Here is a 17,525-nt window from a genome sequence, read left to right as displayed (position 1 = left end):
GTTTTTGGAAAAACAATTTGCTTGCAGTGGCATTCTAAAGCTGCATTATGATTGTCTTTGCACAGTGCATATATTGGATCCGTCCCAGAACAAGACCAGCCACTGCTAAGTCCTCTTATTCCAAATATTAAGGGCATTGCTAAGAACTTGGGTGTTATCTTTGACGGTGAGCTACACTAAACTAAAGACACAAAAATATTTTACCAACTCAGGAATTTTTTCGAGATCCAGGCAATGTTGTGTTTTAGCAATACCAAAAAAGAAAAAAAAAAAAAAAAAATTTGCACTTTAAATCTTCACACCTGGACTATAGTAACGCTTATAGTAACGATTTACCTGCCTTAATACTGGAGCTGTAGCTCAGCTTCAGACTGTGCATAAGTCTGCAGCCAAATGCACTTCTCACATCACCCCAGTATTAGCCTCTTTGCACTGGTTACTAGTTTCCTTTAGAATCCATTTTAAAATCCTACTCATTACTTAAAAGGCTTTACATGGCCAGGTGCCTGACTACATCAGTGAACACCTTCACTCCTCTCTGTTCAAAAAGGCCTCTTAGATCTGCTGGGTGAGACCTGTTAGTTGTTCCAGAGTCCAGGTTAAGGTCAAAGGGTGATCAAACTTTTATTGTACAGGGTCATCGGCTTTAGAATAGTCTTCCAGTTCGTGTTCAGTCTGCTGACACTGTCATTTTTTAAAACTGTCTTCAAATATGTTTTTATAAAATCACCTTCTTGTGTGACAACTAGACTTGTTTACATAACAGCTTTGTTGTGTAACTGACAGATTTTGTGTTTATTTTGATGGTTTTATTTGTGTGATTGTATTTTCTGCATTGGAAAGTACTTTGTGCTCTTAGCTTGAAAGTACTATACAAATAGTGGCAGTAGTATAAAGTATGCATACTATCTGCAAAAAACAGCATACTATAAAGATTAGTATATACTGTATACAGTACAATTAGTATAGTATCAGTTCCAGTGGAAAAAGTAGCCCACATAAATACTATATCTTTCACCTAATTCCACCACCAGATAAAAAAATGAATCTGTTCAGTACTTTTGTTTGAATAAATACAGTAAAACTATTTATTTTCTGAGTCCCAGCTGTACTGCATGATTGGCGCTAATTAGCAAGTATTAGCATGCTAACATGCTACACTAAGTTGGTTACATGTAGCTCACTAGCATGTCTGTAGAAGTCTTGTTTTCAGAAAAAGGCCTAGTTCCACCTCTCTTGGAAGTATTGGGCAGCATGTCAATGTCACTCTTGATGTCAAAGGCCTAACGATATCTCTCAGTTGTTTTCATAGTATATTTATTTTATAAAGTATAGTAATCTTCTTTCTTCCTCTTTATTAGCTTCATCACCCATCACTGTATGTTGCTTAATAGGAGGAAATACACAAGTAGCGGACCAGGTTTTTAAATTCTCAAACCTACATAGTTCTTCACTATATGTGAAGAACTATGTATGTAGTGCCGTAATATATATATATATATGTATAATCACAAGAAAAATAATGGTGTCTGTAGTTTTGTTTCAGTTTTTAGCGTATTCATGAAATTTAAGGAAAATAAAATGTGAGTCAATATGTATTTACATCAACTACCTTTGAGTTCACTTCTGACACCCCTACTGCTTTTATTCTTTATTGTTTGCATTCTGCCGGAGTGGAGGCCTGTAACGGTGAGTGGCTGCAAGACATAAATGCTTTGTCAACAGTAGAAGAAACAGCAGCAGGTACCACAACTGAAACAGAAATTCTCTTTCCATCAGCCTTTATTGCATCTTTTCTTTTTTGATATGGTAAATGTTTTGCAGTGTTTTAGTTTTTGTCAGGACCATTTTGGTGTTTTGCTTGCAAATTGAAAGCGCACATAAAACAAGTTTTAATGCTTTAACTTCTCCACTAATGTTCATGTGTGTGTGTAATGTTCATGTGAAATTCTATGTAACAGTAACATGGGGAGTGCTGAGGTCATAAATCAAGTTATCATGCATACAACTATATGGAAGTCAAAGGAAAAACTAGATAAAAATATAGTCTTCTGCAAGTATTGTCACATGAGACATAATTAATGTAAATGTTGTGGACTTTGTGAAAGTGAAGTGCAAAAACTCAACTCTCAATAGATCAGTGTTTGTTTGGCAAAATATCCATTTACTGCATATTACCTCAGGCATTTGCCTGTGTGTTGTGGCTAAGCACACATGCACATGTTCAGATTAGTCCTATGAGATTGAATTTGCCTCTCAGTGAACAACATTTTTGCCCATTAGTTGCTCTTAATGGCAGTGTGCTGAACCTCCCCAGACAGGAAGTGTGTTCACACCTGCATGGATTAGTGTCAGATGATGACATCTCATTTTCTCAGGTGTCACTGCAATCAGAGGTGTTAACAAAAACAACGTTCAGTGTAAACACATGATGCAGCCACCACATAACAACATGTGATGCAATCATTACTGAACAATGATGCTTTTTTTCTCCAGTTGATGATGTCTATCATGACCTTTAGTATTTGTTTGCTCAGAGTCCAATATTTAAAGCAGCTATAATCAATATTTCTATAATAACAATGGATCATAATAACAATGAAAACAGTATGTGTAGTGTGAGAAGGGTCACTTGTAGTCCCAAACCCACAGAGAACCATCACTCAACTCTGCAGCTCCCATCAGCTCTGCAGAGCCATTAGGCATCTTTTAACTATTTGTTTTGGTTTTACGGCCCACAGTTTTAATGTTTTGGTCCATTCTCACTGCTTTCATCAGCATTATTTCCAGATGCAGTAGGCAGCTGTTTTTAGCGCAAAAGCTCTAAAAACCCAGTGTACCAGACAGTGTGAAACAGCAAACAAACAAACTTAGCGCCTAGCTGGTGAGCAAGCCAAAGAGCCAGATATTTCCATCAGGAGTTAGTAGAGAGCAAAAACAGAGCTGAAAGGAGAGTGACTACTGGACATCCATTTGCACATTTGTCCGGTGATCTTAAATATGACTCCAAATGAATGCTAATGTTGCTCCATGTTTGCTGCTGGATCTGCAAAGAGGCAACTGTTTGCTAACAAGTCAACTTAAAAGGTGATAATATGTCAGTATTTCATTCACAGCTTGTTTCTGTTCCTGCCAAGTGCAGAAAAATCAAGGCCCAAAGCTGTACACTTACACATATTTGATGGAGGGACTGCTCAGCTGAGGTGTTTTCCTGAACTTGTTTCACAAACTTGATATTAGGTTTGGGCAGTGTTGTGGAAATTTTCTCTCGAGAAAGAAGGCACATGGAGACATAAAGAAAGCATTAAACATTGTTACTTGTTGAAGCAGTTGTAAACACTGTACAATCCATCACATCGTCAGTAACAATTATACAAATAACAAAGAAAACACAAACAAAAATACAATCATCTTGTATTTTTGGAGAGAAAGCATGATGTTCAGCTGGCCCTTTCCCTAAAGCCAGCCCTTTCTCTAAAGATTGTGAACTCAAACTAGACAGCTTTATACCTCTCCAGAAGCAAAGCTAAAAACAGTCTGGTCCCTAAATGGACACTTCCACAAACCATTACACCTTCTTACAAACAAGTATGGTCTCTAAAACAGTAGGCTTAAGACAGATATCTCTAGCTAACCCCAGAGGTCATCAAGCAACCCTCAGATAGAAACAGGTTCAAGAATTCAACTAGCCTAGGAGTAGGATTTCTTCACCAACATGTGTCCCCAAAATGACGATGACATTACATCACATTCAGTTGATAACAAACATTGACTCCTTAGTTTGAAAACATTTGTAACATATATACAAAAGATTTATAAAATGATAACCTACTATTCAACTTTCTTTTACAGCAGTATAACACAGTATAGAGTATACTGTGACACGGTGTCACATGTCAACTGGTACAGGTAGCTATCCCTTTAAGTTCAAGCTCACTGCAAATAAACAGATGAAATAATAATATAATTTATGAAACAGACTTGTACATTAACATATCATATTGGTCTTATATTGGTCTGGGTGTTTTCCAAGGCTTGAAAGAAGGATACAGTACAGGAAACCGCTTATAGTGATCACGTCCATCTAGGTCAAATTGATCACTATAAGCGGATGATTACTATAACCTTTTTTTTCTTTTTCTTAATTTCTTATGCTGATTACCATCTTATTGACATTTGTATATTTATTACATGAATATAAAATAATGAAATGGGCAGCTTCACTATTTACTGAATTTTATTGACTGTTTCAAAATACAGAACAGCTGTATCAAATGCTTGTTGTTTCACTGCTGCATCTCATTGACTTGTTTTTGGCAGTTTGTCATAAACTTCAAGGAGACTACGTTTTTCATTGAGAGACTTTCTTTTTCCCATCATGATTTCTACATGCACGCAGCACCAACCTCAGGTAACCAGTTGGACGCAGACAGGTTGTGTGTTTAGGCTGCAGGGGTGGGGGCCGCAGGGGCCCGCAGTGAGAAAGTTGAACTAGTACAACTTTTGGAGAAGTGCAATATGTCACACTACAGTGGCCAATCACAATCTGATCAGAGCTGTAACCCTGCCATGAGGGAGGACAAAAACATTATGAGGAAGAGGGGAGGACATTTCTCTTCATTTGATAACATTAAAAGTAAAGTTAGGCTTTGCTGACGTCTTCCCGACTCATTTTAAAAAAGACGAGAGAGAGAGAGAGAGAGAGATTCATATTCAGATTCATATTCTATTGTTTGTATGTCAATTCCATTGTAAGTAGTTTCCACTGTATATTATGGTTGTATTGTTGTTACTGGCTGTGGCTCAGGAGGTAGAGCGGGTCGTCCACTAATCGGAAGATTGGCGGTTCGATTCCCAGCTCCTCCAGTCCACATGCCAATGTGTCCTTGGGCAAGATACTTAACCCCAAATTGCTCCTGATGGCTGTGCCATCGGTGTATGAATGTGTGTGAATGGTTAGTTTCCTCTGATGGGCAGGTTGGGACCTTGCATGGTAGCCCCTGTATCCATTCAGTGTATGAATGTGTGTGAATGGGTGAATGTGATTTGTAGTGTAAAAGCACTTTGAGTGGTCGGAAGACTAGAAAGGCGCTATACAGTCCATTTACCATTTATTGCCCAGTAAAGTGGGAGGGCCGGATGACACCTGCTGCCAGAGGCTCACTGATGTACTTCTACATGGCTTAGGTTTCAGGGGCAGACAAGGGTAGAGGTGTCCGTTGAGAGGAGAGGTGCCTGGGAGCAGGTAAATGGCACAGTAATGCAGATGGTGGGCAGTAAGGGAAATGGCCCTGGTCTTATTAAGGACCTCCTTCAGATCCAGGTACTCTGAAGGAACTCCTGAGAGATCTGGACACTCAGATACAGAGGTGTTACTGGGAGCTTAAGACAGAGCAGATGTGAGGTAAACAATATAACAGTGGTCACCCCATCCCAAAATAACCCTAGATGACTGGTTTGTGAGGGTTATGCCTGCATAGCCATGGAAACACCAGAATGAGAGGAAGTTGAGGTGTGTCAGTGACATGGAAGGTGAGTGTTGCATGGTGGTTACCTGACATACCCAGCTGGACAGGAACAGTTCTGTTAGTCACCAAGGGATGATGTCTAGGATGCTTACTTCAATGGGTTTGACCAGGGGTTCCCACCCATTACCCAGCTGCATTGCGAATGTATTGTCTATGAAACTGGCGTCAGTCCCGGAGTGAAAAACACTGAAACAGTGTGAAGACAGGATGAGCTGCACATGAATCAGACGATGGGAGGGCATTTCATGGTCTTGAGTTTTGCTCAAAGATACCCCTTAAATAATGTTTGCTTCTTCAGCCCGTGGAGTTATAGAGCTGAAACATGGACAGCGCTACTCTGCCATTGAAACCCACATTGTGGTCTGAGGTGGGATTACATCCATAGTGTTAATGATTTGAAAACGTTTAAGAGACCTAAGATCTGTGTAACGTTACTGTGAATGAAACTCGGCATGTACATGCAAGACTTAGTGCTGGATGTCTTTTTCCCATCATGATTTCAATATGCACGAACTCTCTCTAGGTATCGAGAAATCAGCCTGTTCCGACAAGGCACGTTTTGAACGGGCACTGCACTAGTTTGTTTAAAAAGAGAATGTCTAAAATGAGCAAATTGAAACGGCACATAAAAACAGGGGGATGGAAGTACCACCTGAAATGAATGAATGGCTGATTTTTCATGCAACACTGTTGTCTGTTTAAACATTAAGTGACATGAAAAAAGGCAGAAGTAGGACAAAAGAAAGGAAACAAGCACAGAGAACAACAAAGATAGGAGGCAGGAGAGAGAGAGGCAATGAGAGAGGGAAAGTTGCAAAAGTCAGAGGGAAAGTGATGAGATAATGAAGGTTTGATGTGTAGAGAGCAGGAGGAGGGACATCGCAGTCCAACAGAGACTAAGAGAGAGGGGGGTGGGGTGAGTGAAGAGATGAAGTAGTTGTATAACTCAGAGTTCTGGTCAGAAAGCTGCCAGAGCTGCAGCTCTCTGATGATCTCTGATGATGGAGGTCCAGGATGGAGCAGAGCTCTGCTTTCCACAACTCCTCAACACTTCCTGCAGGAGGCCAACGTCTTCTGGGTTCCAAGCTGTGTTTCTGAAGATTCTGCTGTCCTCCTTCTCTCTGCTCACTGTGGCTCCCAACCTGCTCGTCATCATCTCAGTCTCCCACTTCAGGCAGAGATACGATTATCTGCAGATCCTACATTTTTAAAACGTATTAATATATACAGTTAGATTTAAAAGAAGAGTTGTGTTTGAGCTACTACTAAGTAATGTTGCACCTTGGAACACTAGACTAATATTGTGCCTTACTGCTTACTGAGTTTTTGCAACACTGGAGACAGTGGTTCATGTCCTGTCTCCCCCCAATAATCAATGTATGTCAACCATAACCAAGTAGTTTTGATTGTCTACACTTAACCATGTGTTAACTATAGATGTGGCAGGTCAGAAAACACTCATAGTATTTTGGAATAGTTGTTTGAGTTGTTTTATCATTTAGATATAAGGACTTGTTGGTTTAATGGTGCATTTCTCTTTATTTCCAGGCAGCTCCACACACCCACCAACCTCCTCCTTTTCTCTCTGGCTGTATCAGACTTTCTCGTGGGCCTCGTGGTGATGCCGGGAGCAGTTCTCCAACAGACATCCTGCTGGTTTCTTGGTGATTTCATGTGTTTTCTGTGTCATTATATATCCTTCATCATTACCTCTTCCTCGGTAGGAAACATGGTGCTCGTATCAGTTGACCGCTATGTGGCTATTTGTGACCCTCTGCATTACACCACCAGAATCACTGTGAGAAGAGTTAAACTCTGTGTTTGTCTGTGTTGGTTCTTTTCTGCTCTCTTCAGCATTGTCTTTACAAAGGACGAAGTGACTCAACCAGGTAAGCATAATTCCTGTCAGGGAGAGTGTGTGTTTGCCATTGACTATATTTCAGGACTTGTTGACTTTGTTCTGAACTTTATTGTTCCAGTTACTCTCATCATAATCTTGTATATGAGAGTGTTTGTAGTGGCTGTGTCTCAGGCTCGTGCTATGCGCTCTCACATTGCAGCTGTGACACTCCAGGTTTCACTGACTCTAACATCCAAGAAATCTGAGTTGAAAGCAGCCAGGACTCTTGGTATTCTTGTAGTTGTGTTTCTAATATGTTTATGCCCATACTATTGGGTTTCTCTTGCAGGGTACATTTCACCCAATACTTCAGCTGAATTATTTGTGCTCTCTCTCTTGCATTTTAACTCCTGCCTGAACCCTGTGATATATGCCTTGTTCTACCCCTGGTTTAGAAAAGCTATTAAACTCATTGTGACTCTTCAGATACTGCAGCCTGGCTCCTGTGATGCCAACATACTGTAGAGAGGATGTGGAGTGACTGAGATGAGATCTGCTCTACAAAAACTTTAACTGAATCCAAAAATTTGTGAAAATCCTTTCTTCTCCTTCTGTACATATGAACAGTACATGACAAAACTGCGCATCACTTTACTCATTGTCAGTTTTACGAAGAAATTACAATCTGTTGTATGTTTTTTCTCTCTGCTGCCATTTTCATTTTATAAGACAGAAGAGGGCTGATGCCACAGTTGGAGACAAACCACAAAATGAGCAGTTTTAGAAATAGAAAACTAAACAATGGCATTATAATTCCTATCACTGTATCCCACAAATGTGACAGGAGAGGTGGGTCCAGCACTTAGGGGGAGAAAATGGAACAGTATACATGAGCAAAATGACTGCTGTGGAAATAGACATGCTGCATTTTTCAATTCACTTGACAGTTTGTTCTGTACCAAAAAAGTATTGCATAACCTCACACTAAAGCTGAAATACAGGCAAAAGAGTTACCACATTGATGAAATGTCTGTTTACATTAACAACAATATTTGTTTAAACACATCTGTAAACTCAATCAATCACAACCTTTTGGGTATCAGGTTTTAGAATTATAACCTACATGCTGGAAACTGACCCAGTTCAAACATGCAGAAACCTAAATAATCAGCTCATTTCTTGCTATTGCATCTTCTGTGATCATAGATGCTGTTTTGGTCTCACACAGAATATTCAGGCCACAGATCAGAGAGCAGTCATGAAAAAATATTTAGTATTACAGATTAAAGCTTCTTGGTTGAAACTAACAAAATGCCTTTGAGACATTATAGAGAAAAAATCATTGATGGTCTGTATTGTTCAGCACACAGGCAGTATATCAGCATGTACAAGATGTGTGGAGGCAAGTGACTGTGTACGAGAGCTGCTATGAGTATTGGCAGTCGAGTCAAGTTTGAGTGAAGTTTACAGGTTTTTAGCAGTGTTGCCAACTATTTTCAGTGGGAAATAGCTAAAGCCTGCAGGAAAAGTTGCTAGATGTTGCTAGATGACTTCACATGCTGATTTGCATATATATGATGTCATGGCATAATTACATACATACAAGATTTTTAAAAATTTTAAGAAAATGAAGTTAAATGAAGTTAAATTAAGCTTTTCAAGCAGCTCTTCAATGTACATCTGAATCTACCTCTAATTAAAGCTGCAAGCAGCGTTGATGGGATCTCCCACTCTGGCCCTTCGGGATCAGATCATTTTGCTTTTTAAAAATGATGGATATTTCTTACAAGTGTGGTGTGCTTTTATTTTGAATGTTTGATTGACAGGATGAGAATTTTCTGCAGGGTGAGACATGTCTGTCTTGCTCACATCTGTGTCATCAAAATCATGCAAGTTTTGGGCCCATTCACTTGAATTTCAATTAGTAAATTGAAAACTCTTGATGATTTTGTGTGTAAAACAAATGAATTTCCTAATTTTCATCAAGTCTATTTTTAGAAAAGTAAAGACTTTTAACCCACATGACCTGGTCAAAGCTTGATTGACATGTGTACTGTCAGGTGTGTAGAGACAATAAGTAACTGCAGCTGGACACAGAAAAATACTCATACATTTGAATGGAGAGTGTGAGCAAACCCACACCTTTTTGAACATTTACTGCTTCCACATAGTTTTAGATACATACAGTTGTGATCAGAATAATAGCAGTCCCACATCACTAGCAAGATAAATCACTGTTTTTGTTAGAATTTCAACTTCTACACTGCAAGTAAGTTTCTAGAAGGTTTAGTAAAAGTATAGAAAACCAACAGACCCAACAGGCATGATGTGCATGCTGCTGATTCTGTGAAACTGAATCATCTACTGAAAGCGGTGTGTTCAAAAAAACAGCAGTGCTGAGTTCAATTAGTGAGGTCATTGATTATGTGAAAAAAATAGGTTTTAAACAGGTGGCCCTTATTTAAGGATCAAGGCAACTGACGCTGTATATGCTGGCTGTGCATTTGTCCTTGAAAAACAGAGTAAAATGGGTCGTTCAAGACAGTGTTCAGAAGAAGAGCGTTCTTTGATTAAGAAATTAATAAAAGAGGGGAAAACCTATGAAGAAGTGTAGAAAATGATAAAATGATATCAAATGCTTTAAAATGGCAGCCAAAACCAGAAAGGCGAGGAAGAAAAAGAAAAGCGACTATTCGAATGGATCGGAGAATAACCAAAATGGCAAAGGCTCAGCCAATGATCAGCTCCAGAAGGATTGAAGAAGATCTAAGATTGCTTGTGAGTGCTGTAACAATCAGACAATGTCTATGTGAAGCCAAGCTACCAGCAAGAAGCCCTGCAAAGTCCCATTGTTAAAAAAAAATACATGTGCTGAAGCGGTTACAATTTGCCAAAGAACACATTGACTGGCCTAAAAAGAAATGGCGTAATATTTTGTGGACTGATGAGAGTGAGATTGTTCTTTTTGGGTCTAAGGGCCACAGACAGTTTGTCAGACGTCCTGCAAACACTGAATTCAAGCCACAGTGCACAGTGAAGAAGGTGAAGCATGGTGGTGCAAGCATCATGATATGGGGATGTTTCTCGTACTATGGTGTTGGTCCTATTTATCGCATACCAGGGATCATGGATCAGTTTGAGTACATCAGAATACTGGAAGAAGTCATGTTGCTGTATGCTGAAGAGGAAATGCCCTTGAAATGGGTGTTTCAACAAGAGAATGACCCCAAACACACCAGCAAGCGAGCAAAATCATGGTTCCAGACAAACAGAATTCAAGTAATGGAGTGGCCAGCACAATCCCCGGACCTTAATCCCATAGAAAACTTGTGGGCTGACATAAAAAATGCTGTTCATGAGGCAAAACCAAGAAATGCAGAGGAATTGTGGAACATAGTACAATTGTCCTGGGCTGCAATACCTGTTGACCGGTGCCAGAAGTTGGTCGACTCCATGTACCACAGATGTGAAGCAGTTATCAGAAACCGTGGTTATGCAACTAAATATTAGTTTATGATTCTAAGGAAAGTTGAATCTTCAAGCATTTCTTAGTTTATACAGTACATTTTTGAGTTTGTAAGGAAAGAAATCAACACTGCTATTTTTTTGAACATTATATTTGACTTTCTGTAAAATATCATCAAATTCAATTACTTTTTCCAATTTTCTTGCTTTGAAATAGAATGTGCAGTGTCCCCAATGCATTTGTGTTCATTAAAATACAATTTATTTGAAGCAATTTGAGGTTTACTCACCTTTTTAAACACACTGCTATTATTATGAACATAACTTTACTTCATTTGAACTTTAAATGAGCCAGACTTTGACCTACAAGTCTTGAATTTACATGTTTTTTCTATCTTTTATTGTTTTTGAGATATTAGAGTATGAGTTTTAAAGTCTTTTCTTGCTCCTCCTGTGATTTTATAATGAGTGTGTATTGCGGAATGTTCCACAGCACTGAGGGAGTGACATCACCAGGAGCAGTTGGAGAGGAGAATTGTAAGTTACGCTTTTTGTGAAATCTCATAAATCTCATTACTTTGGCCAAATCTTACATCAAAAATTATATTTTTTAGTAGGAAATTTTGTGGCGAATCCATTGATACAGGTTTGAAGGTAGTCAAACTTATAGTTTAGATGTCAGAAGCCTCTGTTTGACACAAAGTTCATGCCCATAGATTGCCTCCCCATTGTTTTACATTGTAAGGTGTGATGTGGCACTGCAACTTCGAGTTATTACAAAGTTTTTAACAACTTTTTTTAAGCATAGTGTCATAAGTCACCTATTAAAGTTTGAAGCCGATACCATTAACGCCCTCGAAGGAGATAGCGTTTGTTCGGGGGCCAAAATTGGGGCAAAGTCTTATTTTGAAAGGCTAATTGCGGACTTCCTGTTGGATTGAGGTCAGGGTTGTCAGTGAATGATTTGTAGGTCTTAATGAGATGAATAATTGAGTTTTGGTTTGATCTCTCTATGATATTCCTACGGGCTGTGGCGGCCATTTTAGTAACATAGGTGGTGCTAGAGAGCGCATTTTGGTACCTCGAGGGTTACTTTTTACCACATTTTTCACCAGACCTGATGTGCGTGTGAGTTTTTGAGCATGTTTAGGGGGTCAAATTTTAAGTGGCGTAATAATAAAGAAAGAAAGAAAGAAACAAACAAACACACGAAAAACAATAGTGCCCTTGCCCTTAGCCTATACTGTTTTACAGTAGTCCTCTGCCTTTTGGGCTCGGCCCCTAATAATAATATTTATGCAGGCTGTGAATAGAGAGTTGAATAGAGAGATGATCATGTACTGGAATAAATTCACTATTGTTAACTATTTTGATAAAACAAAATCAAACTTGGATAGTAAAGTTCATTCAATCATTTAGAATAAAAACAATGTAGATCAATGATTGGTCATTGAATGTGCTGCTGCTCTGTCCCACTGAACAGTCAGTCCAGAGAGCCACATTAGCGCTCATTAGCTGAGAAATACTGATGACTCCCTTCAAGGAGAGGAGTTAAGCTCTGTCCAGAAAGTCACTAGATATGTTGCTAGCCACTTTTTTGAAAAAAAGAGTTGCTAAAGGGGTCTGAAAAGCTGCTAAATCTAGTGACAAAGTCGTTAAGTTGGCAACACTGTTTTTTAGTAATGAACAGTCTCAGCACAGCAGCGAGGCAAGTGCATACAGCTATGGTAATACTTGAGGGACAAACATGTCAGTCAGTCACCACCTGCGCTGCTTAAAGCAGCTAAATGTTGTTACTCAGTACTCAAGTAAGCTTTTAACATAGTTTAAGGTTGTAATGCTTCTATTTTTATCTCTGGTAGCTAATCTGGTGACAAATAAAATGAAGTATGCAAAGAAATGCAAGGGCTTTTGTTTGTTAAACTTTGGCACTACTTTGGCACTTCATCACTCCCTGAAGAGTGGAACCACAGAATCACTCAAAAGTCGAACACTTTCTCCGATGTCTTCTCACAACATGATCTCGATTTTGGTCACACAACCAAGCTTCAACATCACATAAACCTGAAAGACAAGACTCAATTCAAATTCAGACTCATTCAAACAGATATCTCAACCCATTCACCCTCATGATTTTGACACAGTCAAAAAGCATATTAAAGCACTTCTAGATACTGGCTTTATCAGAGAGTTCAAGTTTTCATCGCCTATTGTGGTAGTGCGAAAGAAGAATGGTGATGTGAGGCTATGTGTGGGTTATCGGAAGCTAAATCTGCAGACCATCCGTGACACCTATGCACTGCCAAATCTGGAGGAGTCTTTTTCAGCTCTTGCTGGGTCAAAATGGTTCTCTTTGATGCACCTCAAGGCGGGGTAATATCAAATCGAGATGAGTGAGGCAGATAAACCAAAGACAGCCTTTGTGTGCCCCTTAGGGTTTCTACAAATCTAATCGTATACCCTAAGGAATCACGAATGCCCCAAGCACTTTTCACAGGCTCATGGAAAAGTGTATGACAGGCATCAGACTTCTTTTTCTGCTTTTTACAAAAGAATCCCTTAAAGCCTTCCATCTGGCCTTGCAAGCATCACCTGAAAAAAAGAACACAGAGACAGATGAATAAAAAAGACTTTCATATGTAACTTAGATTTTCTTTTCTTCCCTATCTGGTACTTGGCTTCTGGAGTTTCACTTGTCAGCCTAGCTTTCAGCTATCTCCTAGGGCACACAACTGTGATCCACTCTGTTCATATGGTGTGTGCAACCACTGAGAAGGTGATGATAGAGAGGTTCCTACCCAGGCCAACACAAGACACTTGGGAGGAGGTGGCTCAAGGCTTCTGGGAAAAATGGAATTTCCCAAATTGCCTGAGAGCAATAGATGGTAAACATGTTACTATTCAAGCACCACAACTGTCTGAAAGTCAGAACTTAAATTCCAAGAAGACTTTCTCCTTTGTGCTTTTGGCACTTGTGGATGTTGACTACAGGTTCCATGTTATTCAAATAGGAGACTTTGGAAGAATCAGCGATGGTGGGGTGTATGCTGGATCAGATTTGAGGAGAGGAATGGAGAACGGAACACTTCATATGCCACCCAGTACCTCTCTGCCTGGTGCTGCTTGCCTGGGTGATGTGCCATGGTGGGTGACGCAGCTTTCCCACTCAAACCCTACTTGATGAGACCGTACCCCAGACAGAACCTCACTCACCAGAAAAGGATTTTTAACTACAGATTTTCATGAGCAAGGATGGTGGTTGAAAATACCTTTGGCATTCTGTCCTCCTTTCATTGCAGAATCAACCTGCACCCACAAAATGTGGACTCACTTTTGGTGGCTGCATGCATCCTGCTTGCCCCTAGTGACAACGTGAGGTTGCTGGATGAGGCAGAGCAGCTGGGGAGACACATGCCACCAGTAAGGAACATGGGAGGAAAATGGGCATCAAGAGAGGCCTGTAATGTGAGGGAGGTATTTTGCACCTTCTTCAACTCTCCTTAAGGCAGTGTGTCTTGACAGGACAGGATGGTGTGATAAAATGACCAAAGAGGTTATTGTGGACTGAAAGAAACTGTGTATATATAAATTTGTACATAGCTCTTTTGTTATTCAGATGTTATTTGTTATCATGCTCGTAAAGGATTGAAAGAATCTGATAAATGATTATGCTCCGAAAGACAAGTTATTATTGTTTGTGAAAAAGCCTTCATTCTTTGTAATGTCTTTTTGAAAATAAAACATTAAAAAAAACAATTTTGTTTACCCAAAAAGAATGGGAAAAGAGGTCCTGCCACTCTGTGGAGCCTCTTTAGCAATTAACATTAGAATAAGGAAGCCAGAGACTGCAAGCGGAAGCACTTTTACTTCTACAAACGTTTACACTGGGTAGCTGGTGTAACCCTTTGGTTTGGTGTAACACCCACACACCACTGTACAACCCTGCAGCAGTGCGGAGCAACACCTGATTTGGTCTGAATATGGCCTCAATCCATGCTTGTTTTTTCCCTCCCTGGCCTGTATTCGGGGCTGGCCTTTATTTGTTTATGTCAACCACACCCCCGGGCCGGGGGTATAATTGACTTACCGGCCACTATAAGAGGAAATATGTTAATTATTTCTTAAAATAGCAAATAATATCTCAAAGGCCATGTCCTGTGAAATGCAAGGTTACTGAACATTTTTAATGGGTTTTCAAGATGGATAACTACTTAATGGCTCTTTACAAGTACTTGACTGTACAAGTCACATTCATTAAGTCAGGAAAAATCACCTATTTATCAGTTAATTAGTAGTTTATATTCACCATCCACTCCCAGAACTCCTGCAATTAAATTCCACGCCTTGTCCTTTCTGGCATCGTCCCTGTAAAAAGGATCTGTGGTGTCATATAAAACCTTGTGTTTTTCCACTTCCAAAATGAACATCTTGTCATCCATGGTGTCAAATATCCTCTGACCAATTGACTTCTGGCTTCTTGGCACCGGTGATGACATGATATTGATGTTGTGGTGTGATATACGATCGGGAGTCTGCACATTGTGTTTTATTATGAAAATTGACCGTATGCTCTATTACTCGATCTGCTCTGTGCAGCTTGACACAGCTTCCGTCAAAAATAGACTAGGTGCATATATTTAGTGGAGCAGAGAGCCGCTTCTGGGACACCTCTGAAACACGCTGCGGCGTGCCCGGTGGGATCACAAACAGAATGGCAGTGCACCAGAATGGAGTTACCGTCAACACTGTCCCAAGCCTAGGAGGTGTAACAAACTGGATGGAAAAAATGGCTGGATTGCTAATGAATGACTGGGAATGGACTGGCATGAAGACTACTAGGCAGATTGGGGAAGTGGAAAAAGGTGTGCAGGAGGGCACAGGGACATCAGGTGATGGGGAATGGAAAGGGAAAGGGGTTGCCGCAGCTCCCGCACTCAAGGGGAAAATTCATCATTGTGACTCAATGGTGTTGGGCCTCAACCATGAGGTCACACAAAGAAGGCCTACATATAAACCCTGAGGCCTGGCCACAAGGCGCCATGCACCACGTTCACACCTAGGTGCTAAACAGGAAATGGTCTTAACAACAGTCTCTCATTGACAGAGAAGCTCCTGCACAGAGGAGCATCATGATGACACAGCCATGACATCAACGCCCCTTTAAAACCAGAGGACACCCAGAGAAACACCCTTTCCATGTCAACTGAGCTAGGGGGAACCTCTGTCCCTCTGTGAGTCAGCTTGACTAAAGGGGGGACCCCATGCATGTGTTTCCCCCCACCGATCGGAAGACTCTCCCCTCGCCGGACGAGATGAGACTTCACCGTGTTCACCCGAACATCATCCCTGGATCCAAGAGAGACCGCTGCTGCAACCAGCACTCTCACATCCTGCAGAAGGAAGAAACGGAGTTTCTTCAGGAAGATGCGGAACTTCTCTGCCCTGCTCTTCTTCCACTGAGTCAACTGCTGTATTCTCGGCCACGCTGCTGAGGACCAGCTCACCATTAAGTCTGCTGACAGAAGCACGGCACCGTCAGCATCCGAGTCGAGGAACTGAGCCGGACCGAAAGATGGACTTAACACACACCCTGCTCGCTTTCTGAAGCGACCAAGTAAGAGGCTTAAGTCTGGGCAGAGGCAGTGTTACAGTGTGTTAGTTTCAGCATCAGCGCTGTTGTTTAACTTTTAGCTTTTTAAGCTTTATTGCTATCATTGTTTTGTTGTGTGGATTGACGGACCGCCGAGGCCATTTGTATTGTGTTGTATTGTATTGTGTTTTAAGTTTTCTGCCTGTTTAGTTGTGTTCACCACACTAGACTTAGGACTACTGCTGTGTTTGTGCCACTGTGAGTGAGAAAGTAAGTTGCCTTGTCAATCAGAAACCAGACAACTTGCATTACAGACTGCCATCTGTACGCGTGCCCTCTGTGTTTCTCCCCCTTACGGTCGCTTTCTCTCCTCTTTCTTCCCTCTTTTGCGACTAACACGCACACACAAGCTTGCACACACACATACACGCACCGACATCTTTTTGCACATCTGATGGTCAGATAATGTGGGACTTGTCCCTCGTTATCCGCCATCAGAAATGTGTGTTTTTCATGGAATTTGGTGAGTGCAAGAAGCCGACCACCAGGCGGCGCCATCTTGCTATTGTCAAACCAAGACACCGCCGTACTTCTGTCATTTGGTTCTCGCGTGACATGACTTCCTCCCATAGTCACGTCCGTGCCTCAAACCCTCGACGTCATCACGCCGCCATCTTGTCACACACACACACACACACACACACACACACACACACATACACATACATAGCTGTTTGTGTTTTGCTTTGGTAGAATGAAATTTTAGAATAGTAGTTTATTGAATGAAGCATTTGTTAACTGTTAATTCTGTTAAGTTAAATAATAAATCTTTAAAGAGAAGTTTCTTTTGTCATTATTGTGTTTAACATATTGTGAAAAGTGGCTGATTGAGGGAGTCAGAGCTCGAATTCAACCTTTCCTTGGTCACCTGTGAATGTTGATATCACTCAGATATTAATATTCTAGGTGAACTCTTTTATGAGACTACCTTGTTTGGTTATTGGTCCCGGTTGGTGCCCTGTAATAGTTAATTCATATTAATAATTCTATTAATTGTTATAATTAATTAATTATGCAATTATCTATGATGATTATGAATTAT

The 17,525-nt window shown here is 40.4% G+C and overlaps 1 protein-coding gene across 1 annotated transcript; it reads left to right on the top strand.

Annotated features, from left to right (window-relative positions):
- The first annotated feature begins 6,045 nt into the window (after positions 1-6,045).
- Positions 6,046-8,825, top strand: LOC137192168 (trace amine-associated receptor 13c-like). The gene is made up of 2 exons (XM_067602679.1): positions 6,046-6,702; positions 7,077-8,825. The coding sequence occupies exons 1-2, from the start codon at positions 6,527-6,529 to the stop codon at positions 7,891-7,893; spliced, it is 993 nt and encodes a 330-aa protein (XP_067458780.1). The 5' UTR covers positions 6,046-6,526; the 3' UTR covers positions 7,894-8,825.
- Positions 8,826-17,525: the final 8,700 nt, after the last annotated feature.

Source organism: Thunnus thynnus, chromosome 11 (genome assembly GCF_963924715.1).
Source record: "Thunnus thynnus chromosome 11, fThuThy2.1, whole genome shotgun sequence".
NCBI classification, from domain to species: domain Eukaryota; kingdom Metazoa; phylum Chordata; class Actinopteri; order Scombriformes; family Scombridae; genus Thunnus; species Thunnus thynnus.
Note: the sequence above shows the minus strand (reverse complement) of the source record. Positions and strands in the feature narration are given on the sequence as shown.